The sequence below is a fragment of the Crocodylus siamensis genome, chromosome 2 (genome assembly GCF_052110815.1).
Source record: "Crocodylus siamensis isolate JL-2025a chromosome 2, ASM5211081v1, whole genome shotgun sequence".
Taxonomy (NCBI): domain Eukaryota; kingdom Metazoa; phylum Chordata; order Crocodylia; family Crocodylidae; genus Crocodylus; species Crocodylus siamensis.
The window spans coordinates 190,397,402-190,421,909 of NC_143396.1; the positions used below are offsets into that span (position 1 = coordinate 190,397,402).

The 24,508-nt window shown below is 40.6% G+C and overlaps 1 protein-coding gene across 1 annotated transcript in view; it reads right to left on the minus strand.

The window, feature by feature from the left end:
* DENND5A (DENN domain containing 5A) overlaps positions 1 to 24,508 on the minus strand; it is a 99,245-nt gene that overhangs the window by 25,169 nt on the left and 49,568 nt on the right. The window contains exons 6-12 of the mRNA XM_090032672.1: positions 16,378 to 16,695; positions 13,777 to 13,992; positions 11,984 to 12,218; positions 11,582 to 11,732; positions 10,840 to 10,933; positions 7,440 to 7,571; positions 3,989 to 4,141 (exon numbers count right to left, since the gene is read on the minus strand). Of these exons, the coding sequence (XP_089888798.1) occupies positions 3,989 to 4,141; positions 7,440 to 7,571; positions 10,840 to 10,933; positions 11,582 to 11,732; positions 11,984 to 12,218; positions 13,777 to 13,992; positions 16,378 to 16,695 (1,299 nt within the window). The remainder of the gene's footprint in view (positions 1 to 3,988; positions 4,142 to 7,439; positions 7,572 to 10,839; positions 10,934 to 11,581; positions 11,733 to 11,983; positions 12,219 to 13,776; positions 13,993 to 16,377; positions 16,696 to 24,508) is intronic.

Sequence of the window (24,508 nt, forward strand, 5' to 3'; positions counted from 1 at the left end):
CTCAGGAGGTGGAAAGACCACAGGAGCAAAAAGGAAAAGTGTTAATAATTTCCAAGTGCCCTCAACATACATTTTGCCACATATTTCCAAATTAACACATCAGATGAATTTTGCTTTTCATGGTTTGCTAAGATGTCACCAAAATTCATTTTAAAGAGTAGTACTACAAGCCAATGTGCAAGCAAATGATGATGTTATGAGGTAATAACCTGAGCTAGACATCTGTCTGTCTCTCCCATTGAAGGAGAAGAGTGATGCATAAATCAAGTCAGTAAGCTGTCTTATACTAAGCCCCATTCTCTAATACCTATTTCCCTCTCAGCTAATGTACAGATAGAGAGCTACAGATATGCATTGTCATTTTTCAAATCCTTCAAAAATCTGTCCAAGTTCCTCTGACAAAGACCTTAGTAAGTTACAACAGATAGAATTCACACAGGACACTTCAGTATGAAGCTTGACTAATATCTATCTGATGCATAAAAATAAAAGGGTGGCCTTATTATTCATAGCACAGTTATAGCATATACCATGTTCGTACAGATGCTGCCTTTCTAAAATGTGTTGGTGGGTAAAACTTCAGTTAACAAAATTATCCCTGCCATACCACCAAAGAGCTTGTCAGATTTACTGCAAGACTATTTGTGAATGATAAAATCAAGTGTTACTGAAGCCAGAGAAGATAAACAATAACCTAAGAGACATCCACGCCATTGATTGGATGCATTTCCTCACTAATGGATTCACAGAGAAGTCAATTCATGTAAGAAGCTAACCCTTGACTAAGAATCTTATGTTTCTTTTCCACACTACAATTCTGTGCAAAAGAGGAAGGTGCTTATATAGCAAAAAGGTTGTTTAATTTTGGCTTTAACTGAGATTTCTAATTTACTTCTTTACATAGATGACTTGTGCCACCTTAATGGAGGGGGGGAGGGGGGCACACGTCCCTCTAGCAACCGGGACAGCATCCCCCCACAGCCAATCTCACCAACTGGGGTGGGGAGGAGTCACCCCGTGGCTGATCAAGATGACCAGGAAGCAGCCATGGTACTCCCCAAAGTGGCGGCGCCACTTCATCTGACGCTCCCACTCCCTGGCCAGCGCTTGCAGGGGGGCACTGGAGCTCCCGCCTGTTCTCCTTCTCCCCCTCCCCCATTGCCTAAGTGGAGTGTGCAGCCTGTCAGGAGGTGCAAGTGCACCCCCATGTACCCGTTATGCATCTCCACTGCTTCTTTAACATGAAGGTATTATTGGTATTTGGGGGGGGGAAAAAAACCAACATTCTAACATCTGAATTTCTAGGTAAAAAAAAAAAAAAAAAAAAAAAAATTAGATTTAAAAATCTGTCCCAAACTGTTAAGTTCTGCTTCTAATCTGGAGACTGAGAACTCATTACTAAAATATTAGCCTCTGCGAAGACTTTCTTCCAAGGCACTGCACCCACACAAAACTAAGTTATAGATATATAGAAAATAAAACAGTAAAATGTTTCAGTTCTGATTGAGAAAGAAAAACCTTTAAAAAATGCATTTACAAAAAGCCCCAAGAGAAGCCTCATGTCACAAGAGCGCATCTGGTAGGTTGACAATGGAAACCAAAATGTGCCTTGCAGGGGTCTACCCAAGTTGAGGTGGATGGAGGTGGGCCAATTTTATGGGCAGGTTGCAAGTCTCGCAGCCATTTTCATCATTTTATTGTGGTGGGAGGCCCACCACACCTCTGACTGACAAAGGGGCTCTGGTGGCACCATCAATGATTGGTGGGAAGGGCCGTCTGCCATATGGCCTCACCCCTCACCGCTGATTGGTGAAGAGGGACAGGGCCGCATGACAGGTAGCCCTCAGCAGGGATGGCAGGCATCCTGGTTGCTCATTTTCATGCTGGTAGATCTATTTTGGCCATGCTACACAGCTGGGAGGACTGCTAGCTCCCAACAGGGAACCAGCACTATGTTTAGTAAGTTTGGGGTTTTTTGCCCAGAAAATTGCCTGGTTTTGCAACTTCCACAAAATCAATTTGAATAGGTCCCTACTTAAAAGAGGGGCTTAAAAAAAGGACAGAAATAAAAGAAAGGCAGAGAGACAACTACAACCAAAATCATCTTTCTGGGAAAAAAATGCAGTCACAAATACAATCTACAGTGACCATTTGGTACTGTAACTGCTGAGGACAGCATGTGTACCCCATGCTGGAACTGATCATGAGAAGAACACCAAAAGCAAAAGCAAAGAACTCGACATGAAATGGAAATGGAAATAGTAATGAGCATCAAAAAGAAAGCATATATGTTGTATCTGCCCATTTCCCTCAATTCACATTATTCTACCTTGACCTCTCTAAATAGCAATTGTGATGCAAGATTCGGACAAAGGGAAACACAGGATTAAAAGGCCACAGAAGTTTGGACAGGACTGGACCAGTGCGTTCAATCTTTTGGTCCCACAGGCCATGGCACACGTGCCTGGATCAGGCCCCATGCCACCCCAGCCCTATGCACCCAATCTACCATGCAGAGTCATGCTACCCAGCCTGCTGGCCTCCCCATATGTCCAGAAATTTGGCAGCAGAGTGGTCACTACTCCCTGTTGCCAAATTTTCAGGCCCACAGGGAGTCCAGTGGGCCAGATGAGACGGGTCAATTGGCTAGATCTGGCCCACAGGCCAGGGGTTGAGCACCCCTGGACTAAACCAATAAGGGCACAGAACATACTCTATTAGTTAAGGAAGAGGGTATGCTCAAGCATTTGATGGATATATTGTTGGTCTGCATATAGAAGAGCCAATTATTTGCAGGAACTTAACAAAAATTATCAGTTATGAAACAGTTCCTGTCCTAGAAGAGAATGAAAAGGCTGGGACTCCAGTTTGGAAAAGATAAAATTGAAGGAGAAAATATGACAAAGGTATATAACATGCAACATGCTTCCTGCTTGTACATGAGTAGGTAGCTGTTGTTTACCAAGTCCCAGAATACAAACTCTAGGGGCACCCACTGAAATTATCAGGAAACAGGTTTAAAACAAAGAGGAAGCACTTTCATTTATTTATTTATTTTAAATACACAGCACATCGTTAATTTGTGGAGGTTGTAGAGCCAGTTAGTATAACCAGGTTCAGAAAGGGAATTAGCCAATGTCATAGAGGGCAGGTCCACTAGGAGCTATTAAATAGAGCAGTCAGAAATATATCCTCTGACATTCCTAAACCAGGGGGAATATGCCAAGATGAATGATCACTCTAGACCAGGGCTTGGCAACCTTTTAGGAGCAGTAGCTCAAATTAATGCAGATCACTCTGAAGGCATGGGACCACTTTTAAACACAGCTACCACTGCTCCCCCCCACACCAAATTTGTTACCACCCTGCTTCCAAAATGACTGCTGCCACCCACTCCCCATCTCCCCACAATGAGCTGCCATAGACATGCTTCTGACCCAGCTATTGCTTCCCCACACTGCACAGTTGCTGTTGACATCCTGGCTTCGTGGGCTAGATCTAGTTCATGTGCTGCAGGTTGCCAACCCCTGCTTTAGATATACCCTGTGTATATATTCTGCCTTTAAAGCATCTACTACTTGCAACTGAGGAAGACAAGATAGTTGGTTACATGGACCAGTCTAACCCAGTAGGGCACTTCTAATGTTCTAACTGAGGGGGCAGGAGCAAAAAAGGAAGAACTGTCTTCACTCTTTAAAAAATATAATCAAATGTATAAATCAGCAGGTATTTGAAATGGTAATAAAGCCCAAAGCACATGGAAGATAAGCAGTACATTTTTAATGGACTTCATCAGACACCTCGTTATGTTACTACAACAGATCACTTGTCACTGTTTGCCTGCATCTGCTATCCATCCAAAGATTAACCGTATGTACACTTAGCCACCTGGTGGTCTGAAAGATCCAGATCCGAGTTAAAACAGAATATACTGCAAAATGCCAATAAAGTATCCAGCCTCATAAAAATCAGAACATCCATTCCTTACCTGTTTGACCTGCAGTCCATGACTCCATATCCTTTCTAAGAGATCACAAAGACTGGCTATCAATGTATTCTCTTCTACACCGGTGATGTTCACTTCACCATGACCTAGTTCCACAGCTTCTCGGCCCATTTTCTCAACCAGCATCCTCTTGGTCTTGAAAAGATAGCAAAACAAAATAAGTTTACATCTAAATCCTTTGCTCTCTTTAAATACCTTCTCAATAGTAAGATAATAAAACTGGGTTTATATTGTAGCCTTGACAAGGTAGTGCAAAAACACTGCTCTCTTATTCATGAGTTACACGAATAGGCAACATCTTTACTGATCTCTTAACATCCTTTTCCTTCTTTCTATATAGGGACTAAAAAAAGAACACACTGGTCTCTAACGGCAGGTTCAAAGTCTTAGAGTGGAAAATCATCATTAACAGCACCTTGCCAGAGGTCAAGAAAGCCAAAGCCTTATGTGCGCAACCTCTGGAGATTCAGGAATTCAGCAGGGATAGGATTAGGACTGGCATAACCCAGGTCCACCCACCTCCACTCAGAGGAGTGAACCAGGTAATCAGTTCAGAAGGGCAACATCCTCATCTTCCAAGGCTCTATTTTAGGAGAGGAGAGATTTTATTTTTTAACATAAACTTATTCTGGAGTGATCATTCTGTGGTTTTCTGAGCAGTATCACAGTTGAAGCGAACAGCAGCGTACTCAGGATCCAGTATTAGTCTGCTCTCTTTAAGGGCTCCCAAATGAGAAGCAAGAGAAAATGGAAACCAAGTCTTCCTGCTTCTATCTGTAACATGATTCTTTAAATCAATGAAAATAGACCAGCAGAAGTTTTTCACTAAGCAGGGAGACTGAGATGACAGCACAAATCCCATTTATCCAGGCCAGCCCTAAAAATTCATCCACAGATCTAGAAGTCAAACTTGCTCCTTTCCAGCTTATGCATCACAGTCTGCAATCAAAGCTCTGCAGGTCAAATTAAGCCCTCAGTTACACTGAGGCAATTCTGTGGTTAAAAGACAAATGTCCTCAGAGTTTCCAGACTTGGAAGTCCCTTCAGAGGATTTACACATAGGTATGTCAGACTAGAAACAAGGATCAGCAAATAGGGAGTACCCCACTCTGCCAGCACTCCTATTGTGGTCAGTGGATCCACAGGCCTGACCCAAAGGCTACTGAAGTCAATGGGAACTTTTCCACTGACTTCACAGGACTGTGGGATTAGCTAACAAGAGTAACAAATGCTTTCACTTTTTGAATAAGGGTGCATCAGTAAGAAAATATAGGTACTAGAGAATTGCCCATCAAGCATGATGGGGCGGTGGGACTCAGTCCCCACTGTCATGGTGGCACTCCACCATCCCAGTCTGAACCTGCTATTCCCTTCATTTCCATCCCACTCCGCCACCATCCCACACCACTGCCACCTCCAAGCTTGAGACTCCCAAGAGTTCCCACCCCACACCCACATTGCATCTGCCCCCCTCCCCGTTATGTCCAACCATCTGTCTGTGTGTCCGTCTGTGCAGAGCACTCTGGCTGTTTCAGTAAGGATTGTGATTGGCTGCTGAGACAATCAGTGAGTGCTCCAAGAGCATTACAGACAGACAGATGGACTAAGCCATATATATAAATAGAAGCTAAATGGAATCCAATAAAATCCTCTGCATTGCTAGCAGAGGTAGCAAAAGTCAGTAAAACAGTAGGCAACTGAATATTTTGAAAGAGACAAATCTATCAAATGAGAGAAGTGGTTTTATATAGTTACCTCAGGAGTATAGCCATGCTTTTACTTTCGTTGTTCGTTTTAATTAAAAACTTTGCCAGCTGCCACACTCCATGAACTAATGGTGACTGCAGCTCAAGCACCCAGGTCCTACGTAAGTCTAATCTTTGAGATTAATTCTAAATCTAAAAATACTTTATCTACCAGTTCACTTAGACACTTACTTCCAAATTATTCCTTCAGTAACGCTGTATAATGCGTTATTCCATTTTCTGATAGACTATTAGTATTCCTAGGGTATCATGTATGTTCATAGGGTTACACACCAAACACAAAACTCCTGAGAGAAATCCAAAGCCAAGTTCTATTTCCAACCAATCACTCCTTTTTCAACAGTCATTAGCCACTTTCAGTAAATTGCTCATGCAGTTATGTTATAACCTCCCAAGTACAGACATTTGTCATAGTCTCCCTTTGTCATCTTTTCTTTAAGTAAACATTTTCCCTAATCTCTTACCAGGGGTCATACTTTATCACTTTTTTCACTACTGCTTAGCATCTCATATTTCTCAGGGTCTAAGGTAGGGGTGGGTAAAATGCAGCCTGCCAAGCCATTCTATCCAGCCTGCAGGGCTCCTAAAAATTTTAGGAAATAAATATTTATCTGCCCCTGGCTGCCTGTCATGCAGCCCTCGATGGCTTGCCAAAACTCAGCAAGCGGCCCTCTGCCTGAAATAATTGCCCACACCTTGTCTAAAGAGAACTAACTGATAGGTTGAACTGGGGCATCACCACTACTTCATGGCAATAGTCGCATGCATTTTATTTTTTGCTTATACCTACCTGCTCCCTTCCCTGACACTTTAATGTTTGCATTAACTGCAAACTTGTGCCTGAAGCCTTCACACTCCCATAATGGAAGAGATTTTTTAAACAGCTCAGCAGCTGATGTAAATCACTGTAGCATCACTGATTTCAATATAGCTAAGCCAGCTTGTACCAGAGATGAGATGCTTAAGAAAATATTCACAAAACAAAGATATAATGTAAGTAAAATATATATGCATTCAATGCAATATTGTGCACAGTAGCCCACACTTGTTCTCAATTTTGGGGAGGAATATGAGCATAATTTTATGCAAGAATTATTCTCTTCAGCATTATACTAAAAGGAAAAGTGTGATTTTAATGATAAGCAGTCAAAATATCAGTCAAAAATACCACAAACTGGAACCAAAATTTATTTGGCAAGTGTGTAAAAGTTGTTTTATAAGCTTGCAAACTCATTTCCTCTAATCATTAAAAACAGTTGTTTCTGTATTTTCATTGTAATTTTATTTTTAAATGGGACTCAATTGTGGTAACATTTTAAAACAAATCTCAGTTACAGACATTTGAAACTAAATTGGCTGTGTGTTAGGAAGCTCTGCTTCTGGGAGCATGCTGGGAATACACAGACCTTCAGATCATACACTCTCTTATTTCTAAAATTTTCTGTTCTCCATCATGGATCTTGCAAGAAAAATATCTAATCTCCAATCTTTCCAGGACATCTAAACATATCAATTTAAAGGGGTGGGACAGACCCATTTCAGACCATGCATGTACCCAAGTCTCCATGAACAAAAGGCAAGTTCAGATTTACTAGTTATAGCCCTGCAAATAAACAAAGAAAGAAAAGAGGAGCAGGAGAACAAAAAGGTCACTCTCTCCACACTACCTTATTGCGACATTCCTTCAGTAAGCCTTCAACAAATTTCCAGTTTGTCTGTGCAATTACTGATGGAGAGAGGTTAGAGAGTTTAGGCTGCCGAATGGTGCTGCCCAGATTTCTCGCTTCTTGGATATATTTCTATACAAACACAGGAAATAAGAGTAAATTTAAGCAAAAGATGTCATGAAAAAAATATATGCTTCGTACACAGCAGCTGCAAATTGCAGAGGGTAGCACTAAGCATGATCTGTCTTCACCACCCCCATATGCCCAGAAAGGAAAAAGATCACATTATCTTTCTGAATAATGCTCCTTTATATATTTAGAATAAAGGATTAAAGACATTTCTTTGGTTACTTCACTGGAGTTAAAATTCTGTTTAAACTAACTAGTATTAGCATGCACTAACGTGTTACTAAAAAAGTCAACACAACATATAGCTGACCAAAAACTGTTTAGATGCACAGGTTTAATTTCTTCCCCTGCTACTGAAAATGTTTTCCCTTCTCTCCTATGAAAAAGCAAGATCATATTTATGCATACTTGCAATTTACTTTCAAAGTGAAACAGTTATTGTAATCCTGATTATGTTGTATTTAAGCAATAATGCTTTTAGCAGATGTGCGGGGCACATGTGACAGTCAATGGCCTTGGCATATGATTAAGAATGAAGATGACTTAAACAGTTTCCTAATGCAGATTTATTGCTACTATGTGGAAAAAATCAAAGATAATCAACATTTTAGAAGAAAACAACTGCACAAAAGATTTGTGCTGTTCCCATTGTGCCTTCTAAGAATTTACACTGATTTCACTTCAGCAACAAGAATTAGATGGACATGTGTTGAGGGAAAAAATGTTTTCAAAAATTGTCTGTAGACAGGACTAACACTGAACAAGATCAATGGAGTGGCTTATACAGAAACTGACTGGTTATGTATTAACATGTATTTTTAATGCTTCTGGAGGGAAGATAACAATTGACAGAAATCCATCTCAACATATAATGAATAAAAGTGTTTGTTAACTTATGAAAAAGGAATCACTTTATTCTAAAAAACAAGACATACACATTTAGCTACGCATCTTTTCTGATACCATGACTACGGGTCAGGTTGTACATGTGACATACCAGATAAAGTTCTGAGAAAGATTTTACAGAGGGCCTGAAAAGCCAATCATGCTGGTCCCAGTCTAAATATAATTGCAACTGAAGCTCTGGCAAGGAAAAGTCCAGATGCTGGCAGGACAGGATTGGTAGCAAAACAAACAAACAAACAAACAAAAATCAAACAGCCCATGTTAAGTGCAAGTATGGTAAGCAGGAATGAAACAAAAGCATTCATGCAAAAGCAGAAGAGAACAGCAAAAAGGTAACTCAATAAAATGCCATACTGCTGAATATTCAACATAAAACTTGGAAATAATGACAGTTTAAATAAAAGAAACAGTAAAAAAAAGTCATTTAAAACATTAAAAATGTGATGACAAAATTAAATGAGTTTTTTGCACTGAAAAGATTCATTGCCTAACAGCTGTCAAATCTCAACTCCAAAGCGTCTTCGTTGCTAGCTTCAATTTGTCTAATTTTTGTTTTAGCCAGTTTCTTGCCTTCCAACTGCTGTAATTGTCACCACTTCATTTAGAATAATTCCTTTTATAGTTTTTTCAAATTTTACTAGCTAAATAAAATAGAAGACTTGGGCATGTACAAGTTAGATGCCATAGCCCCTAATATTTAGGTACCCAAGTTCCATAAACAGTGAGTGCACGGGGAGAAAAGCACCTCCAAAGCGGGATCTGAATATCAACATGCAGAGGGGAAACGTCTAGAGGCAGCCAACAGGAAAAACAAGGCAGAGAGATATGCCTAAAACTCTACTCCTTCTGAACTGAGATGCCCAAGTCAGGGCTACAGAGAAATGCCTCCCAGAATCCTCTCCTGACAATAGGCTACAATTATTCCTTCAAGTAACTGAGCAAGGTTTACTCTTCTTGTGAAGAAATGGCTACAGGAGAAGCCTACTTTTACCATTAGTTTTGTGGTATAAACACTCACCCAGGAAGTGCAAAACCCAAGTTCAGTGCTGTTCCCAAGCTCAGGGGAGTCAAACCTACAGCTCCACACTCTCAACAAGGTGCCCTAATAACAGCTAGAAGCTACATAGCTGGGGCCACGTTCCACTCCTCATTACAAAGCTGATCTATTGCACAGCAAGGAATTCAAGATTCATAAGGCCAGAAAGGGCCTGTCCATACCTCCATGGTATAGAATTAGGGCTGCTATTCCATACCAAAGAGAAGTGCAATGATCACTGTGCGCATGAATCAGACCTGAAACATCTCAGTATGATGCTTCCTAGCTTTGGGCTTGGGTGGTACAGAGCCTAGACCATTCACAGGGAAAGTGTACAAGAGTCTGCCGCCTAATGGCTGCAACACTCATTAAAAGGTCCAGGGTCCAGTCCATGGTGTCACAAAAAATTATACATTCTGCATTACATAGTGCTTGGTTTAAAAAAATAAATAAATAATCATCCTGGGAGCAGGGACCAGGAACTAGGACTGTACTCTTTCCAATGAGTGCATTCATCACTAGTCTAAGTTTTGCACTCTCCTTCCTCACCTCACGAATCTTGCACTTTCTTGCACACACTTTAAACAGAATAAGGTAAACATTAAAATTTGCGGTGCTCTTGTTTTTATTTCTTATTTTAAAATGCAACTAGCTAAAAAGCAAATTTTGATATTTTTAAATCACAATGCCCTAAAATGGTTCCTATATCACCACTTTCCAGCATAGCACTTTAGTGCAATTCATACAATAAATATAGCTAATTTTGCAGAACCACATTACTCTTGAAGTAATTACAAAGTAGGTGTATATTACTCAAAGTCACTGCAGACTCACAATTTAAAATGGTTCATTTGGGAATTCTTTGTAAACAAGATGCTCTCTCAACTTTTTATAATAGAGGTTTTCCTAGGAAAACACCCCAGATTTTTACAAGAGTAAATATTTAATGCGTATGAAGCACAGGAGCCACTATATATTATTTATATCTGAAAAATCTACATTTTGATGGACTGATATTTAAACAAAGTCGAAGCTGCTGATCAAATGGCATATTTACCTGTGCACATATGTTAAAACAGCAAATTAGTCGCTATATTTTTATCTTTATCTCAGATCCTTAGGACAGATTTTGAGCTGGCATAAACTGGCATATTTCCAATGCCAATGGAACTATACCATTTTACCTCAGCAGATGATCTGACCTTTTGTTAAAAGAGCAGACGGAGAGAGAGCAGAGACATCCTGCAAAATAACTGCTGAGATATTTTGTAAATCAGTAACAACATATGCAACGACAGTCATTTTCTATAGCTAATAAATAGCTTTCACCTCTCTCTGATCATTGTCCAGACGCAAATGCTCTGTGTGTTGTTTCTGTCGGTCTTTCCGCCTCCACTGTGCAGGTGCATTTCTCTTTGTCCATCTACAAATCAAGGAAGACTGTTCATTAGCTATTAAGCATAAGCTAAAGAGGAAAGGAAAGTGGGAGCAAAGGTATCCATCTTTGTTCACAGTGTCTATGCAGCAAACATTTATTTGTAAGAACAAGAGTCAGCAACAGGTGCACCAGAAATCAAAATCACATCAATTAGAGCTAAAAACAAGGCAAACTATGCTATGAACTTTCAGAAGCAGAGAGCCTCAGCTGGACATAAATAAAATCCAACTTAAAAAACCACCCAATACTTTCCTGCAAAAGTACACACACCCACAGTCTACTAATACTTGGTTTGTAGTTTTCTTCTCTTTTAGCCTTGAGTTACATTTTCACCTCATAACATCTTCCCATTTCTTCATACTTCCTATAAAAAGAAGTCCTTTATTTAAATGCTTGACTCTTACCAGAACCCTGTTCTTTTTCTTACACCTCTAGCAGTTAAAATCATGCAAATATCCTTAACTTTACCCCCCATTCTGATACTAAAAGTCCAAAGAGTCCTTTTAGGATTTTCCTCATTAAAAGTGAACAAAGGTAAATTTGCTTATTGACATCTCAAATGTGGACACCTGCATGAGAGCTGATCATGATCAGGCACCACTTCGCAACATACGAATATCATTGCTTACTCACTTGTTGCTTACTGGTCCTGTGGAGAGTACATCAGACTGAAGTCTGGGGAAAAACCCAAGTTCATACTTCCCTTGACCAATCTTCATATCCAACAAATGTGGATGGACTGCAGTGTGATCTATTTTTGATAGCCTTAACTCGATAGCTTTCTCTGAAAGTAACAAAGAAAGTTAAGAAGTTTCTTAGGCAGACAAGGTTCTTTAGGCATGAGACCAACTCTAGCATAGCATTATACTCTCGACTTGCACTTTATATTACAACTCTTCTCCTATTTCTTTGTTTAAAAAAAGGTTAAAGCTTTAGGACCCATATGATAGTATCCAAAATACCTGAGCTCTAGTGATACTAACAAGAATAGCCATAGCTTCTTAAAATTAAAAGACCGTTACTTGTCACTCTTACCTGCCTCATCAATTGTAGAGCACTTTTGATACATAGATGTACGTAGAGTTGGTGTCCTCACATTCAGCAGTCTAATTTTATCTACTCTACTATCAAACACTCTCAAAATAGGGTCTTTGTCATCTTCATCATGGCACATGATCTTATTGTCAATAAAAGACGCAAACATCTGTGTCTCCAGAAATCTTGAGAGGAAAGGTAAGTAAGGTTCAGGCTGGTCTGACAAGAATGATGCCTAATAAAAAGAAACAACACAAAAATTCTATTACAGAGTGTGTAGACATGTTGGACAACAAAGACATCATCTTAAAAATCAACAAGCAATGTGATGCTGTGGGTGGTAAAGAGACCAAAACGCTGGCTTGCATCCATAGATGCTTCTCGAGCAAATCCCAGGATGTCCTTCTCCCCCTGTACTCAGCCTCAGTGAGGCCGCAGCTGGAGTACTGTGTCCAGTTTTGGGCTCCACAATTCAAAAAGGATGTGGAGAAGCTTGAGAGTGCAGAGAAGAGCCACGCACATGACCAGAAATCAGGAAAACAGACCTTACGATGACAGGCTGAGAGCTATGGGACTCTTTAGCCTGGAAAAGCCCAGGCTCAGGGGTGATCTGATGGCCACCTACAAGTTTATCAGGGGGAAACGTTTGTTGACCAAAGCACCCCAAGGGATGACGAGGTCAAATGGTTATAAATTCCTGCAAAACCGTTTCAGGCTGGACATAAGGAAGAATTTCTTTACTGTCCGAGCCTTCAAGGTCTGGAACAGTCTGCCAGCGGAGGTGGTTCAAGCACCTACATTGAACACCTTCAAGAGTAAATTGGATGCTTATCTTGCTAGGATCCTATGACCCCAGTTGACTTCCTGCCCTTTGGGCGGGGGGCTGGGCTCAATGATCTTCTGAGGTCCCTGCCAGCCCTAATGTCTATGAAATCTATGAAACCTAAACATATTTCTAACCAAGTACATACTTGAGAATTTTGGAGCCATTCAAAGCCCTTTTTTTTTAAATTTCCAGTTTACCCCCAAACTCCATCTTTGAAACAAGCCTCTGTAAGCATTTCTCACTTTCCATGAATGTTGTTTATTTATAGCTCTTTATTTATGACTGAAAAAATAAAATGTTAAAAATAACACCACAACTGAGATTTCAGCCAAGTCAAATCACTCAATGGCAAAACCATCACTTGATTCATATGTTAACCATATGACCCGAGTCAAAGCCTGGAGAGGTCCATTTGAATATCTGCACCGACTTCAAAGGCTATTGGATCAGACACTTAGGGGACCAGTATACACAAGCCCTTAGTGTCCAGTCCAGCAACCCTCACTCATGTCAGCAGTCCCATTCACATGAAACAGGTCAATTCTGACTAAGGGACATAACAGTAAGAGCTGAAAAGAACTGAAACCTTAGGTCCTTTTCTGGAAAACCACAGAAACACAAGACAAAAGTTAGAGCACAAGTATAAATGTTTTGCATGATCATAGTCTTCCTCTGAACATATTCTAAAACTCTTGTCAGAACTGCTCTACTGTTATGTTAAATGCGTTTAACCTGTAATTTTATGTTAAAGCTAATTCCATTCTAATCTATACCTTGTTTTCTAAGAACTATCCCTTGAGTGGCTTCAAATTATAAATAAAGAAATTTATATCATCTTTCAGAAGATCTTAAAGAAGAATCACGAGGTTCTCCCTATTTTCTGACCAATTCTAATCACTTGTTTTGAGCCCTGATTAGTACTTATGAAAAAAACACACCCTTCTGCGTGGCTTTGCAAAAAACTTACTTTATCAAAGTTCTGCATTTGCTCCCTGTTTGTAAACCAAGACTCCTTGTCTTGACTGGGCTGAATAACAAATACTTCATAATCTGCAAACATCTGTGTAAAACGGTTGGCAAAAATTTCCCGGATCTGAATATTCAGCTGGTAAACCTTGAATTCTTCTTCATCGCACTGGATTTTTAGATCCTTTTTGCTACTCGTCTCCTCCCGCACCTCCAGCTGAGAGAGTAGGGGAAACATACAAGAACAAAACATATTTTTGCCTTTATGGGATGTACAAGAAATGCAAGCTTATATCTAAGTTTGTTATCCAAATGTTATTCCTCAGATCAACATAAGGCATTTCAACTGACAAGATCCTGCACAGTGCTTTTGGAAAGAACATTTAACTCAATGAAATTATAGTTTCAACAGTAAGCAGACTTCATTTTTAATTCTGACTGCACTAAAAACATTTTCAGAAGATGGAGGTAATATTAACATGCTCATCTCAGGCCTTTGTTACTTTTGACACCAAAATGAAAACTTGCAAAAGGTTGTTAGAGTACCACCAATGTGTATTTCTTCAATGTACAGTATCATAAATCCATACTTAGCACTGCTACAATCCAATAGGTATTGAACTTCATGTTAATTCAGAGACATATAATCAAAATAAGTTCCTGTGCATGGGTAGTAACCAATTTCCCTAACTTCAGGAATCTTCCATGACAAATTTAAGCACCCATTTTAATATACAGCTAAAATGATGTTTCAAAATGTATTACTTTCTATTCTTAAAAAGCATAAGTTGATATTTTCAAAGCTGCATTGAATGTCGGAACATTCAATGTCTATTTATTTTAAATGGAACCAGACATGCAGCCCTTTAAATAGCCACGAAAGTCAAAAGGCATAATCATACACCATTCAGACACATTTGCAGGCCCTTACTCCACTATTGGAAAAAGCAATCGTTTCAAAAGTATCATGAGCAGTGACTTGTACCCACACAAAACAAGTGTCCCATAAGCCACAATGATTATTGTTAGTTGGCCGAGATGCACTGTATGCAGGTCTTCAGTATTTCACACAGGCTCTTCAAACTAGATAGCTGTACTGCTCACCAGCCTCTTCTAAATCCATCCCACGGGGAATTTTTCATATTTTGAAAACTGCCTGTTAATGTCAATGGTGGTTATGATGGATAACTACACTCCAATAATCTGCATCTCTAATATTTTAAGAAACACCACTTTGCAATGTCTACACTCAGCGATCAGAACAACTTCTACAAAATCTGCAAAGTGAGTTTTAAAAATACAATGTTCAGCATTAAGGAGCAGGTGAGCAGAAACTAGGGGGAGAAAAAAAAAAAAAAAAAAAAGGAGGCAGCTGCTTTCCTCCCCATTATTTCTCAGGCCAATCATCAAAATAACAAGCTTCTTACCAATTTGTCCCTGAACAAGAACACAACACACAAGAAAAATATGAAGAGGAATGCAGCCGATTTGAGAATCTAACCCTATCCAGTCAGTAACTGAATCCTTACCCTTATCCCCATGCAGTTTTCCCCCAAAACCTTTCCCCTGGATACTGGTTTGACAAAGTCCTGTTCTTCTGTTTTATCTCCTTACCTGTAGTGCAAGCTTCAGTCACTTTAGCAGGAAACAACCTTACAAAAGGGAGGCAAGGTTCTTTGGGTAGATGTGATATCTTTTATTAGACCAATTAAATAGCTGGAAAAAAGTTCTCTGCAAGCTTTTGGGCACACACACCCTTCCTGTCTGAAGAAGGGTGTTTGTGCCCAAAAGCTTGCAGAGAACTTTTTTCCAACTATTTAACTGGTCTAATAAAAGATATCACATCTACCCAAAGAACCTTGCCTGCCTATGTCCTTAGACCAACAACCTTACAAAAGGGGATGCAGCTGGGGAACAATCCCCAATCTAAACAGCATATAGGAGTTAAAGTTTGCTGAAAATCTCCCCCGATTTAAAAAATACAAGCAAACTCAAAGTCTTCCAAAAAGAGCACAGATAAAGAAAGGACCCGATTTTTGGAGGGACTGAGCTTCTACATGCCCAGCTGATGTCCCTGACCTGCATCTATACACTGTGTCTCTGGAAAGAAATAACATCACTAAAGTACTTTACAGCATATAAACCGCATTAATGAAGCAAGCCTTGCCACAATCACCAAACCAGGCAAGTTATATGCAAATAGTTCTACAAGTAGCAAATCTGAGACAGAAAAATACCAAGAGAGGGTGAAAGCAAGGATTAAATCAGTAAGTGGCTGCATTTTTTTTTTTTTATGAGATCACTAGACTTAAAAAAGGCAACTGTTTAACACATGTTAAAATCTTAGAGTAGACAAGGCAAGTGATATTAGGTAGGTGAAATAAAACAGTAAAAGGAAGCAAAGGGCTTGTTGTGTTAAAACTGACCCTCGTCTCTTCCAAGATGCTAACATGTAAACATATCTAAGATGCTAAAAATATTAAGATAAAAGTCCACCTAGTGAAGGCAAGGCCAGACAGGTCACTACATGCTGAATCTCTTTTTTCTCACACGTCTGGTATGCAATGCCATAACAGAAACTGCATGCAGTTCCATTACGTACCTTCTCTAGACTCACTCCTGTTCTTTTGACAAGCGCTTGAAGTCTTGCTATCGTCTCATTTTCCTTTAGCAGTTCATAGGAATTCAAAGGTGATCCTGCTATGTTCCCATTTCTTTTATCAGAAACTATGTCACATGCTCTGAGGTTCTTCATCTTGGAGGCACTTTCACTGCAGTGCAAATTTCCCTCAGGTGGAATTCCAAAAGCCATTAGGATCTCAGAGATTTCCTGAATGAACTCAAGTTTATTTGGGAATTGGGGTAAATCCTCTGGCAGCTCAATGAAATGGTTATCTATGTCCACAAAGCACAGATTAGCCTAGAAGTTAAATCAGGACAGCATAATATTAGATCACTATCATGAACAGATTTTTTAAATAAAAAAAAAAAAAAAGATGTATTTATGTGTATTTATTTATGAATTCCTGAATCTTCCCCTACAGCACACAGCTACCCAGTCTCTATTGGTTGGCCATAATGGTCTATTTTCTTGTTTAAACTGCTTGATTAAATAACAAACAAAACATGTTTTATTACCGTTATAGATCTGTAAATACTTTTCCTGGGTATCCATATAATATGAAAGTTCCTTTAAAACCACATGGATATTTACACATGTAAAACAAGATAGATGCACACATATGCATGCGTAATAGAGAGTCAATCCTTGGCTCCTTACGTGTGAGAACATGGTGTTTGCCAGGCTTGCCACTTCCTGATATTGAGCCCCATGAGGAGTCCACACCCCGCTGGAAGATGCATCTCAAGCTGGCCAGGGGCAGGTCTCCAGGAAAGCCAGCCAGGGTTCTGAAGTAAAGCAGACCCATCATGGTGGAGGCCCCTAGCTCCACCTGGCAATCAGAGTATGCAGCCAGGGATGAACCTGGAAGCGACTAGGCTCTGGAAGCAGTGGATTCCCTGGCTACAGTGGACCACGTGGTGCATGAGAAGTGGGACCTGACTGGACCACGTAGAAGCAAGCCTGTTTAAGTTAGAAGCTCAGGGATTCAGTGCTCCCCAACAGAGGGGAAAAGAGGCAGCGTCTCTGGAATCAGAGTGGTGCACGCCGGTGCAGAGGCACAGCACCAGACAGAGCATCGACTGCCACGCTTAAGAGAATCCAAGACGAATGGTGCAGTGAGATGCGGCTGCCAAAGGACTTCAGTCAGCTGAGAGCACTAAACCACTATAGGAAACCTAGATTCATAGGGCAGGGATCCTAACCCATGCCAGGTAAGACTGTTTACGGACTTTAATAAATATTCAGGGAAAGGTGGAGGGAAAGAACAGTACCCTCACCTGGGTTCAGATGAGGGGTCACCCTTAGGGGACTGAGAGAAGAAAAGGGAGTGAGACCCAGAATGCACAGGTCAGATCGCTGGGGATATCTTGTGACCCTTGCTTTGAGGATTATGGGTGAAAAATGCTGATTGCACTAACAGGGGTGACAATGACAAGGTGAAGGGGAGGTTGGAAGCCTGTGAAGGGGACCCGTCAGGGCTACGAAGCTGCAGTCTTCAGCATATGACTATCAACCAACAACTTCCCATTTCTTTTCTAACAAGGTGTGGCAGGTAAATGTGAGGAAGCAGGCTGTGTTTCAGGCCCCAAGGACAGGAATCAGAGCTACCCATCCACAGTGTGCATCTAAGAACAGGTGTCTACCTTTAGACACCTTCAGACCAACTGTTCCAGGGGATTATTTTAGAGGTGCTATAATACCTACAGATGCTGCAATCCAATTAGCCTCTCTTTTGCTTATATAAAAATTCAAGGACTAAGGCTTATTCTAAGAGCTTTCTCTAAGAAGTCTCTGAAACATGCTGGAAGAGTACTTAATCAACTTAGGGCAGACAGAAGTGCAACTCCCTGCTATAACTCAGAACATTGCGCAGGAAGTGTTCAGAGTTACAGCCATCCCCTGGACCAAACAGAGGTTCACTGTTGGTTCCACAGGGAATCTAGCTGCTGGCTCCAGCCTGCAGCTTGTTTCCCCTAGCAATGACCCCTGCCCTCCCCGTGAGCCCATGCTGTTTTCAGAATGGAAGAGGGGAAAGATCACAGAGGGAGGTAGTTCTAGGGGTTCCCCAGCTGGTGTTGGAGGGGGCTGCAATTCACCCACCCCAACCTCAAGCAGAGGCTGAAAACCCCCCAGATGGAACTCCCTCTGCTCCTTTCCCTCCTCCTATTCTGACAACAGCAACAGGGTGTTCAAGCAACGTCTTGCCCAAGTTACAGAAGATGCTACATATTTAAAAGGTCTTCATCTGACCCCTCATGCAATGAGGCTTCAGATTTTTGCCCAACTGCCCACTTCTTAAGCAGTCTACAGCCATGCACTTGTGTTTGGTCATGGCTAGAGACCACTTTCTGTAGCCAGATAGGGCAAAAATTGTCACTTCTGTCTCCAGGCTTAATTTCCCCTCGAGCCCAATCCTTGTCCGAGTTCCTGTTTTAAAAGAACGGGCACCCACTACACTGCCTATGTAGAAATGACAAAAAAAAAAAAAAAAAAAAAGTGCTGAAAGTCATCTCCAGAATTTTCTGGCTCTCCAGCACTACACAAGCCTAGGCATAAAAGGTAAGATGGGCCACAATTAAGGCAAGTCATCCTTGCAAAGTAAACAGCCTCCCATTCACAAACACAAACAAGCCCACCCAGTTGTGGGGGGTTCTTTCAACCCAGGCTAACCAACTAATCTAGCACAACAGGCAGGTGCTTGAGCACCATTTTCATGCAGGCTCTGGAGCTAGGACTGCACTGTTCAGTCTTCCACAATCTCTTAAGTAGAATGTAAGAACTTCCCAGGGCCCTACGAAGCAAAAGACTTTTTAATGACCAAGGGCTTGATTCTGCATAAGCACTTGTCAGAATAGACTGCAAGTGTCTGAAGCACAGAGCGCTAATGTAAGTATGCCTCAAAACTAGGGATCCGGGTTTTCCACTTCCCATGGAAAAACTGAGTAAACTACAGATTTTACTTTTTACCAGAGGCAAACGTGGATTTCTCATTTTCCTGGAGAAACCTGCAGATTTTGCAGTTTTGCAATGAGCCCCCTGCAGGCTGGCAGCCTAAAGAGCACCTCCCAGAGGAAAGTGTGCGGGGGGGGGAGGGGGGCAGCCGGCGTGTTTGAGGCCCCCCATAGGGAGTTGGCAAGGGAAGGGGGGGAGTCAGAGAATTTGCAATTTTTTTTTTTATCACAGAAAACCAGGATCCCTGCTCAAAACTAATCCACAGTACCCACTGCTGCTAAGAGCCACCAAATACTGTAAAGTTTTTAATTAGTCAAATTGTTTGAGATGCGACAAGCCAAACATTAGAAAATATTTTCAAGAGTGAAACACCATTTTTCTTAAAGACTGCAAAAGAAACAAAAAATGTATTTAACAATTTTTATCCAATTTTGCTTTAAAAATTTCAACAATAGCTTAGTCTAGCATAGGAATCTGTACTTGACATTACTGCTGGTTTAGTATAGTGGTTTAAGAAGTTTTATTTGAGGTGTCTGAAGAGGTGGGCCAACAAAGTTTATAATAGGCAGCTAGGCTCACCCTGACCAGAAAGAGGCCACCAATATATTGCTTCATAATCCAGAAAATAAAAACTTCTTGCCAGTGCAGGAAAAACTAAACCAGATGTGAAATGTTCTGCTTGAGGGAAGACCACTAATGAATATTTGGGCTCATAGAACTAATGTTTTCTTCTTCGGTTAAAAAGCCTGGGTAGAAGTTAATGTCTCTCCTCAGACCCTCAAAAAAAAAGCTCCACCACTGCAAGCCTTTGTGATAGCCGCTTATCACACAGCCACAATTAAGCCATTTTTATTTGCTCCTTATGTACTTCTGCTTTTTTGTTCACAAAGTAGTGTTGGGCATTATTTGTCTAGCTATAAACCAAGAAGCGAATGTGTTTTTGTAGAGCTTTGTGGGTTTGTACAATGCTAAGCACAAAAGGGATTCTGTAGCTCCTAGGGTCCTATGAACTACAGTAATATAAATAGTATTTAGCAATTAAAACTTCCAGTCAGGATAGCACCAATGTCTCCAAGTCAATGAAACCTAGAACATATCAGCTTAAGCAGCTGCTCCAGCACATCCTTCCCTGAATAGGGTCACATTCAACATCAGTGCTAAATTCCCCAAAGAAAAGAGGAAATGCAACATTTCCCTACTTTGCAAGCCTTTTATAGATTACAGACAGAAGTTTTGCTGCAGGAAGAAAACAGGCAGAAATTGAAAAGAAAGAGCTATCATCATCCTATGCCAGAACTGAGAAAGATTATGAAAGCCTCAAGCCATCTTTAGATCACGTGGTGAGTTTCCCCCCAACAAGATATTTGTTACATTTTTTAAGAGTACAACAGAGAAGAGTAATCTGACCAATTAGTTACGCTTTTGTCCAAAGTTACTGGAATTTTTTGTTCAAAGGCCAGGATTTCTTCTATTGAGCCAACTGTATAATTGGGATAGTTAGACAAGGTTTAAATGTAATACATTTTTCTTCAGGTCAGATTTCATTTTCTGTTTGTTATGTTCAATAAGCATATACTAAAAAGTATAAAATTAAGAAAATTAAGATACAGGGGTTATCATTCTATGAAGACGCTCTGATGACTTTTATTCATGGGAACATAATGTGAGCAGGTTATGAACAAAGGAAGCCTCCAATAGTATTATCATCACCTTTGCTTCACCATACACAAAGTAATTACTTAACTAATATTAGAATGCCTGAGTTAGTTAAAAATGGAAAAGTTTACCCCTTTAACAACATTGTTAGAAGAGCAATAACAAGTTTACGTTTGTCACTTTTGGAAAATAAAAAACCCACAAGAATATATTTCCTTGACCATCCAGGACTGTTGGTTAATTTTGTCAAGCTTCAACCTCCATATCTCATGCTTCAGAAAGACATGGCGAAGGGGAAAAAAAATAGTACACATACATGGTCATGCAATTAAAAGTTTCCTCTCCTGACCCATACAAGAGAGAATCAAAAGCAGAGCATTATATAAATTTGACTGTGACAATTTAATGTCTGTGTAATCAAACTTTTATAATTCTAAATAGGGATTCAAGTTTAAAAGTATCAACAAAATTTTACTTTGATACACTACACACACACAAACTTGAGACTGAGAGCAAGCTATCCATCTACCTCAATGTGACCAGGTAAATCAATGTTGATAGATTCCCACTATAAAAGATTTCTCTGCCTTATAAAAATCAATAGCAATATTCTCATCTGATTTCAATGGAGCCAAGATGTCACCACCCGCAGATTTTTAAAAGCCAGAAGAAACAGCATAATTATTTATTCTGACTTCCGTTGTAACATAGGCCTTTGTATATACATTCCTGCATATCCTTCCTTTCAGTTCCATTTAAAAATGGAAGAGGAAATGAACCAGAAGCAGGGGTTCCCAAAAGGATGATCCAAAGATGAAGTAAAATCGCTTATTCACTAAACAATGAGCCAGCAACGCCCCCCGCCCCACCAATATTCTGAAAATAGACAATTACTTCTGTTTTGAACATTAACATTTCTGAATGCTGATACTTGTGGTAATATACTGTATATAGTTGAATATAAGACTACCTGAATTATAAGATAAACCCCCAATCATTAGATTCAATATATAGAAAATGTACAAGTGTGTTATAATCTTCCAGGTATGGAAATTAATTATTGGAGGTTTGCCCTGAATTTGTCCCCTCATGCTGCTACAGCAGAAAAATAAAAATCGGGGGGGGGGGGGGGTGTCAGGTAGCCCCCTTCCCCTGTTCCTTACTGTCAGACGCTATTCTCCCCGAGCATATGGAAATGAGAAGCAATTCTGAGAACACTGACCTGTAATAAACATACCTTGAGTAATTTGCATATAAGGAGGTTACTGCAGGTACCCATAGACTTAAACTCATCAGTATTGACATGTTTTACCTTTGTTTAAAACTACTGCAAGTTTTAGCACAGGTATTCCACAAACAAGCTTTTAAGCAACAATGCTGCGCCTACTTAATCAAGAGTACAAAACTATGAATGACATTAGTCCAAACCCAAAGGCTCCTGATTTTACCATATAGTTCAGTGGGCTGGCCATCAGTGGAGACAACAGCAATTCAAGCCATGGTGACCCCACAGTTCAGTACTGCTCAGCATGTGTGTGTATACCAGATACTCCACCACAAAGGATCCATGTGCTAATTACCTCCCTACTCATGACTGGAACCAGGTGTTCTTGTCATGAGTCCTGGGATCCTCCAAAAATGTATATGCAGATGAAGCACACAGCAACCTGGTCCAGCTCTACATCCTGGAGGGTGGGGCCACACTAACCATATGCGACAGTCTAGCTGAAAGGGGGCTGACACAGGGATTCTGTATGAACTGTCTGGGGCCTTGTATGGTGATATTTGCCAGGCATTTAAGGCTGGTGAAGAAACAGTGAAGAAACAGGAATAATTGGAAATGGAAAAGAAAGGCACAGCTCAGTTGTGGGAGTGAGTGAAGAGGAAGTAAAGATATTATGCAATGTAGTGGCTCACCATGACTTGCAAAAAAGTTGATGCTGAGGGTGACTGCACAGGGGCGATGTGTAGGGGGTGTACATGCACCCCGAGAGTGCTGGTGCACCTCCTCACAACCACCATTCTCGACTTTGGTATGGATGGGGGAAAAGTGAGAATGTTGGTGCCCCCCCATTCCCCAAGGGTACCAGCCTGGGAGTGGGGGCACCAGGAGAAGCTATCCCTGCAGTCTCCCCACAGCTGATTGCGCTGACCCGGAAGTGTCATGCCATCCCAGAAGTGCCAGTGGTGCAGCACTTGTGGGTCAGCATGATCAGCCACAGGGAAACCACCCCCACCCCTCCAGTCGCTGACTGGCCACTGGGGGGGGAGGGGGGAAGTGCCCCCCCAATTCAGGAGGCACCAGTCACCCATGGGATTGCATTTAAGTGATCACACCGATATGTATTTTATTCAGAAGGCTGCACTAACCTGTCCCTTGTTGTAGTGTCTCATCAACTTTTTTTGCCCAGTATGAGCCATATGTTTTATAGTCATGCTCAGTGTTGGCTACATTTTATAAAAACTTCTAGTTGGTTCCATTACTGAGTGCATGCTGCTTTTGGCAGCAATTTAATGATAGATCTTGTATGTAAGGAGGTTTCCTAGCATGCAAATGTAGAGATGAAGGGCTTTTCTCCTCATGCTAGCTGGGAGGCAGGGTGTGTGCAGAAACTAGTCTTATATTTGAATAAATATGGTAGAACAATCAGCAAAAGCATCTACCATAGGAGTCAGAGAAAGCTTCTGACTGTTATGCTTATCTATTCCTCTTTCTGGTTATAAAGGAAGAAAATCCTAAATGTATTTTCCATTTTAATATTGGGTTACAATATGAAAACATTGAAAAGCACAGAAGTGTCTGAGATACTAAGGTCTCACTTCTACATCAATGTATGTGCTTAACTTTATGCCCAAAAGTCGATGAGACTGAAACACTTACTGAATGTCCTGCAGAATCAAATCACCTAAGTTCAGGTGTTTCCATACAGACTGAATATTCTTTCAACACAAGGGAAGCTCTTTAACAAGCCTCATTGCACCGGTCTGAACGAGAACTGAACTTGGCCCTATAATAGTTGACTTGTCCATAAAATATCATAAAAACCAAGAAGTGCTGCTGGTTCACTCTTAAAGCATTCATAACCTTTTATGTCCCATATATAGTTCTGCTGCTCTTTATGCCAAACAAAAATTTGCAGCAGAGAACTGCAGGCAGAATGAATTTTGTAAGTATGAAATTAACTGTCCAAGTGGCTGCCTTGAAACTGAGCACTGAGGACAATTTAAAATGGGACGTGACAACCTTGTCAGTGGCTGAATTGGCAGTGTCCTCAAGAATTCATCCTACCAGTAGATACAATGACCAAAACAAAGTTGTCATTATCATTCAAGATGATTCTCTTGATGAGGCTGATCTAATGTACTGGTATCCAGAAAAACAAAAGGCTTTTCAAGGGCCTGTTTCAGAACAGTAAACACAGAACAAGGAGCTTATTAAGATCTTATTTAAAGTGTCAGCTTAAAGCTGAAGCCCAGAGGAAGATTCCAGAAAACAAAAACA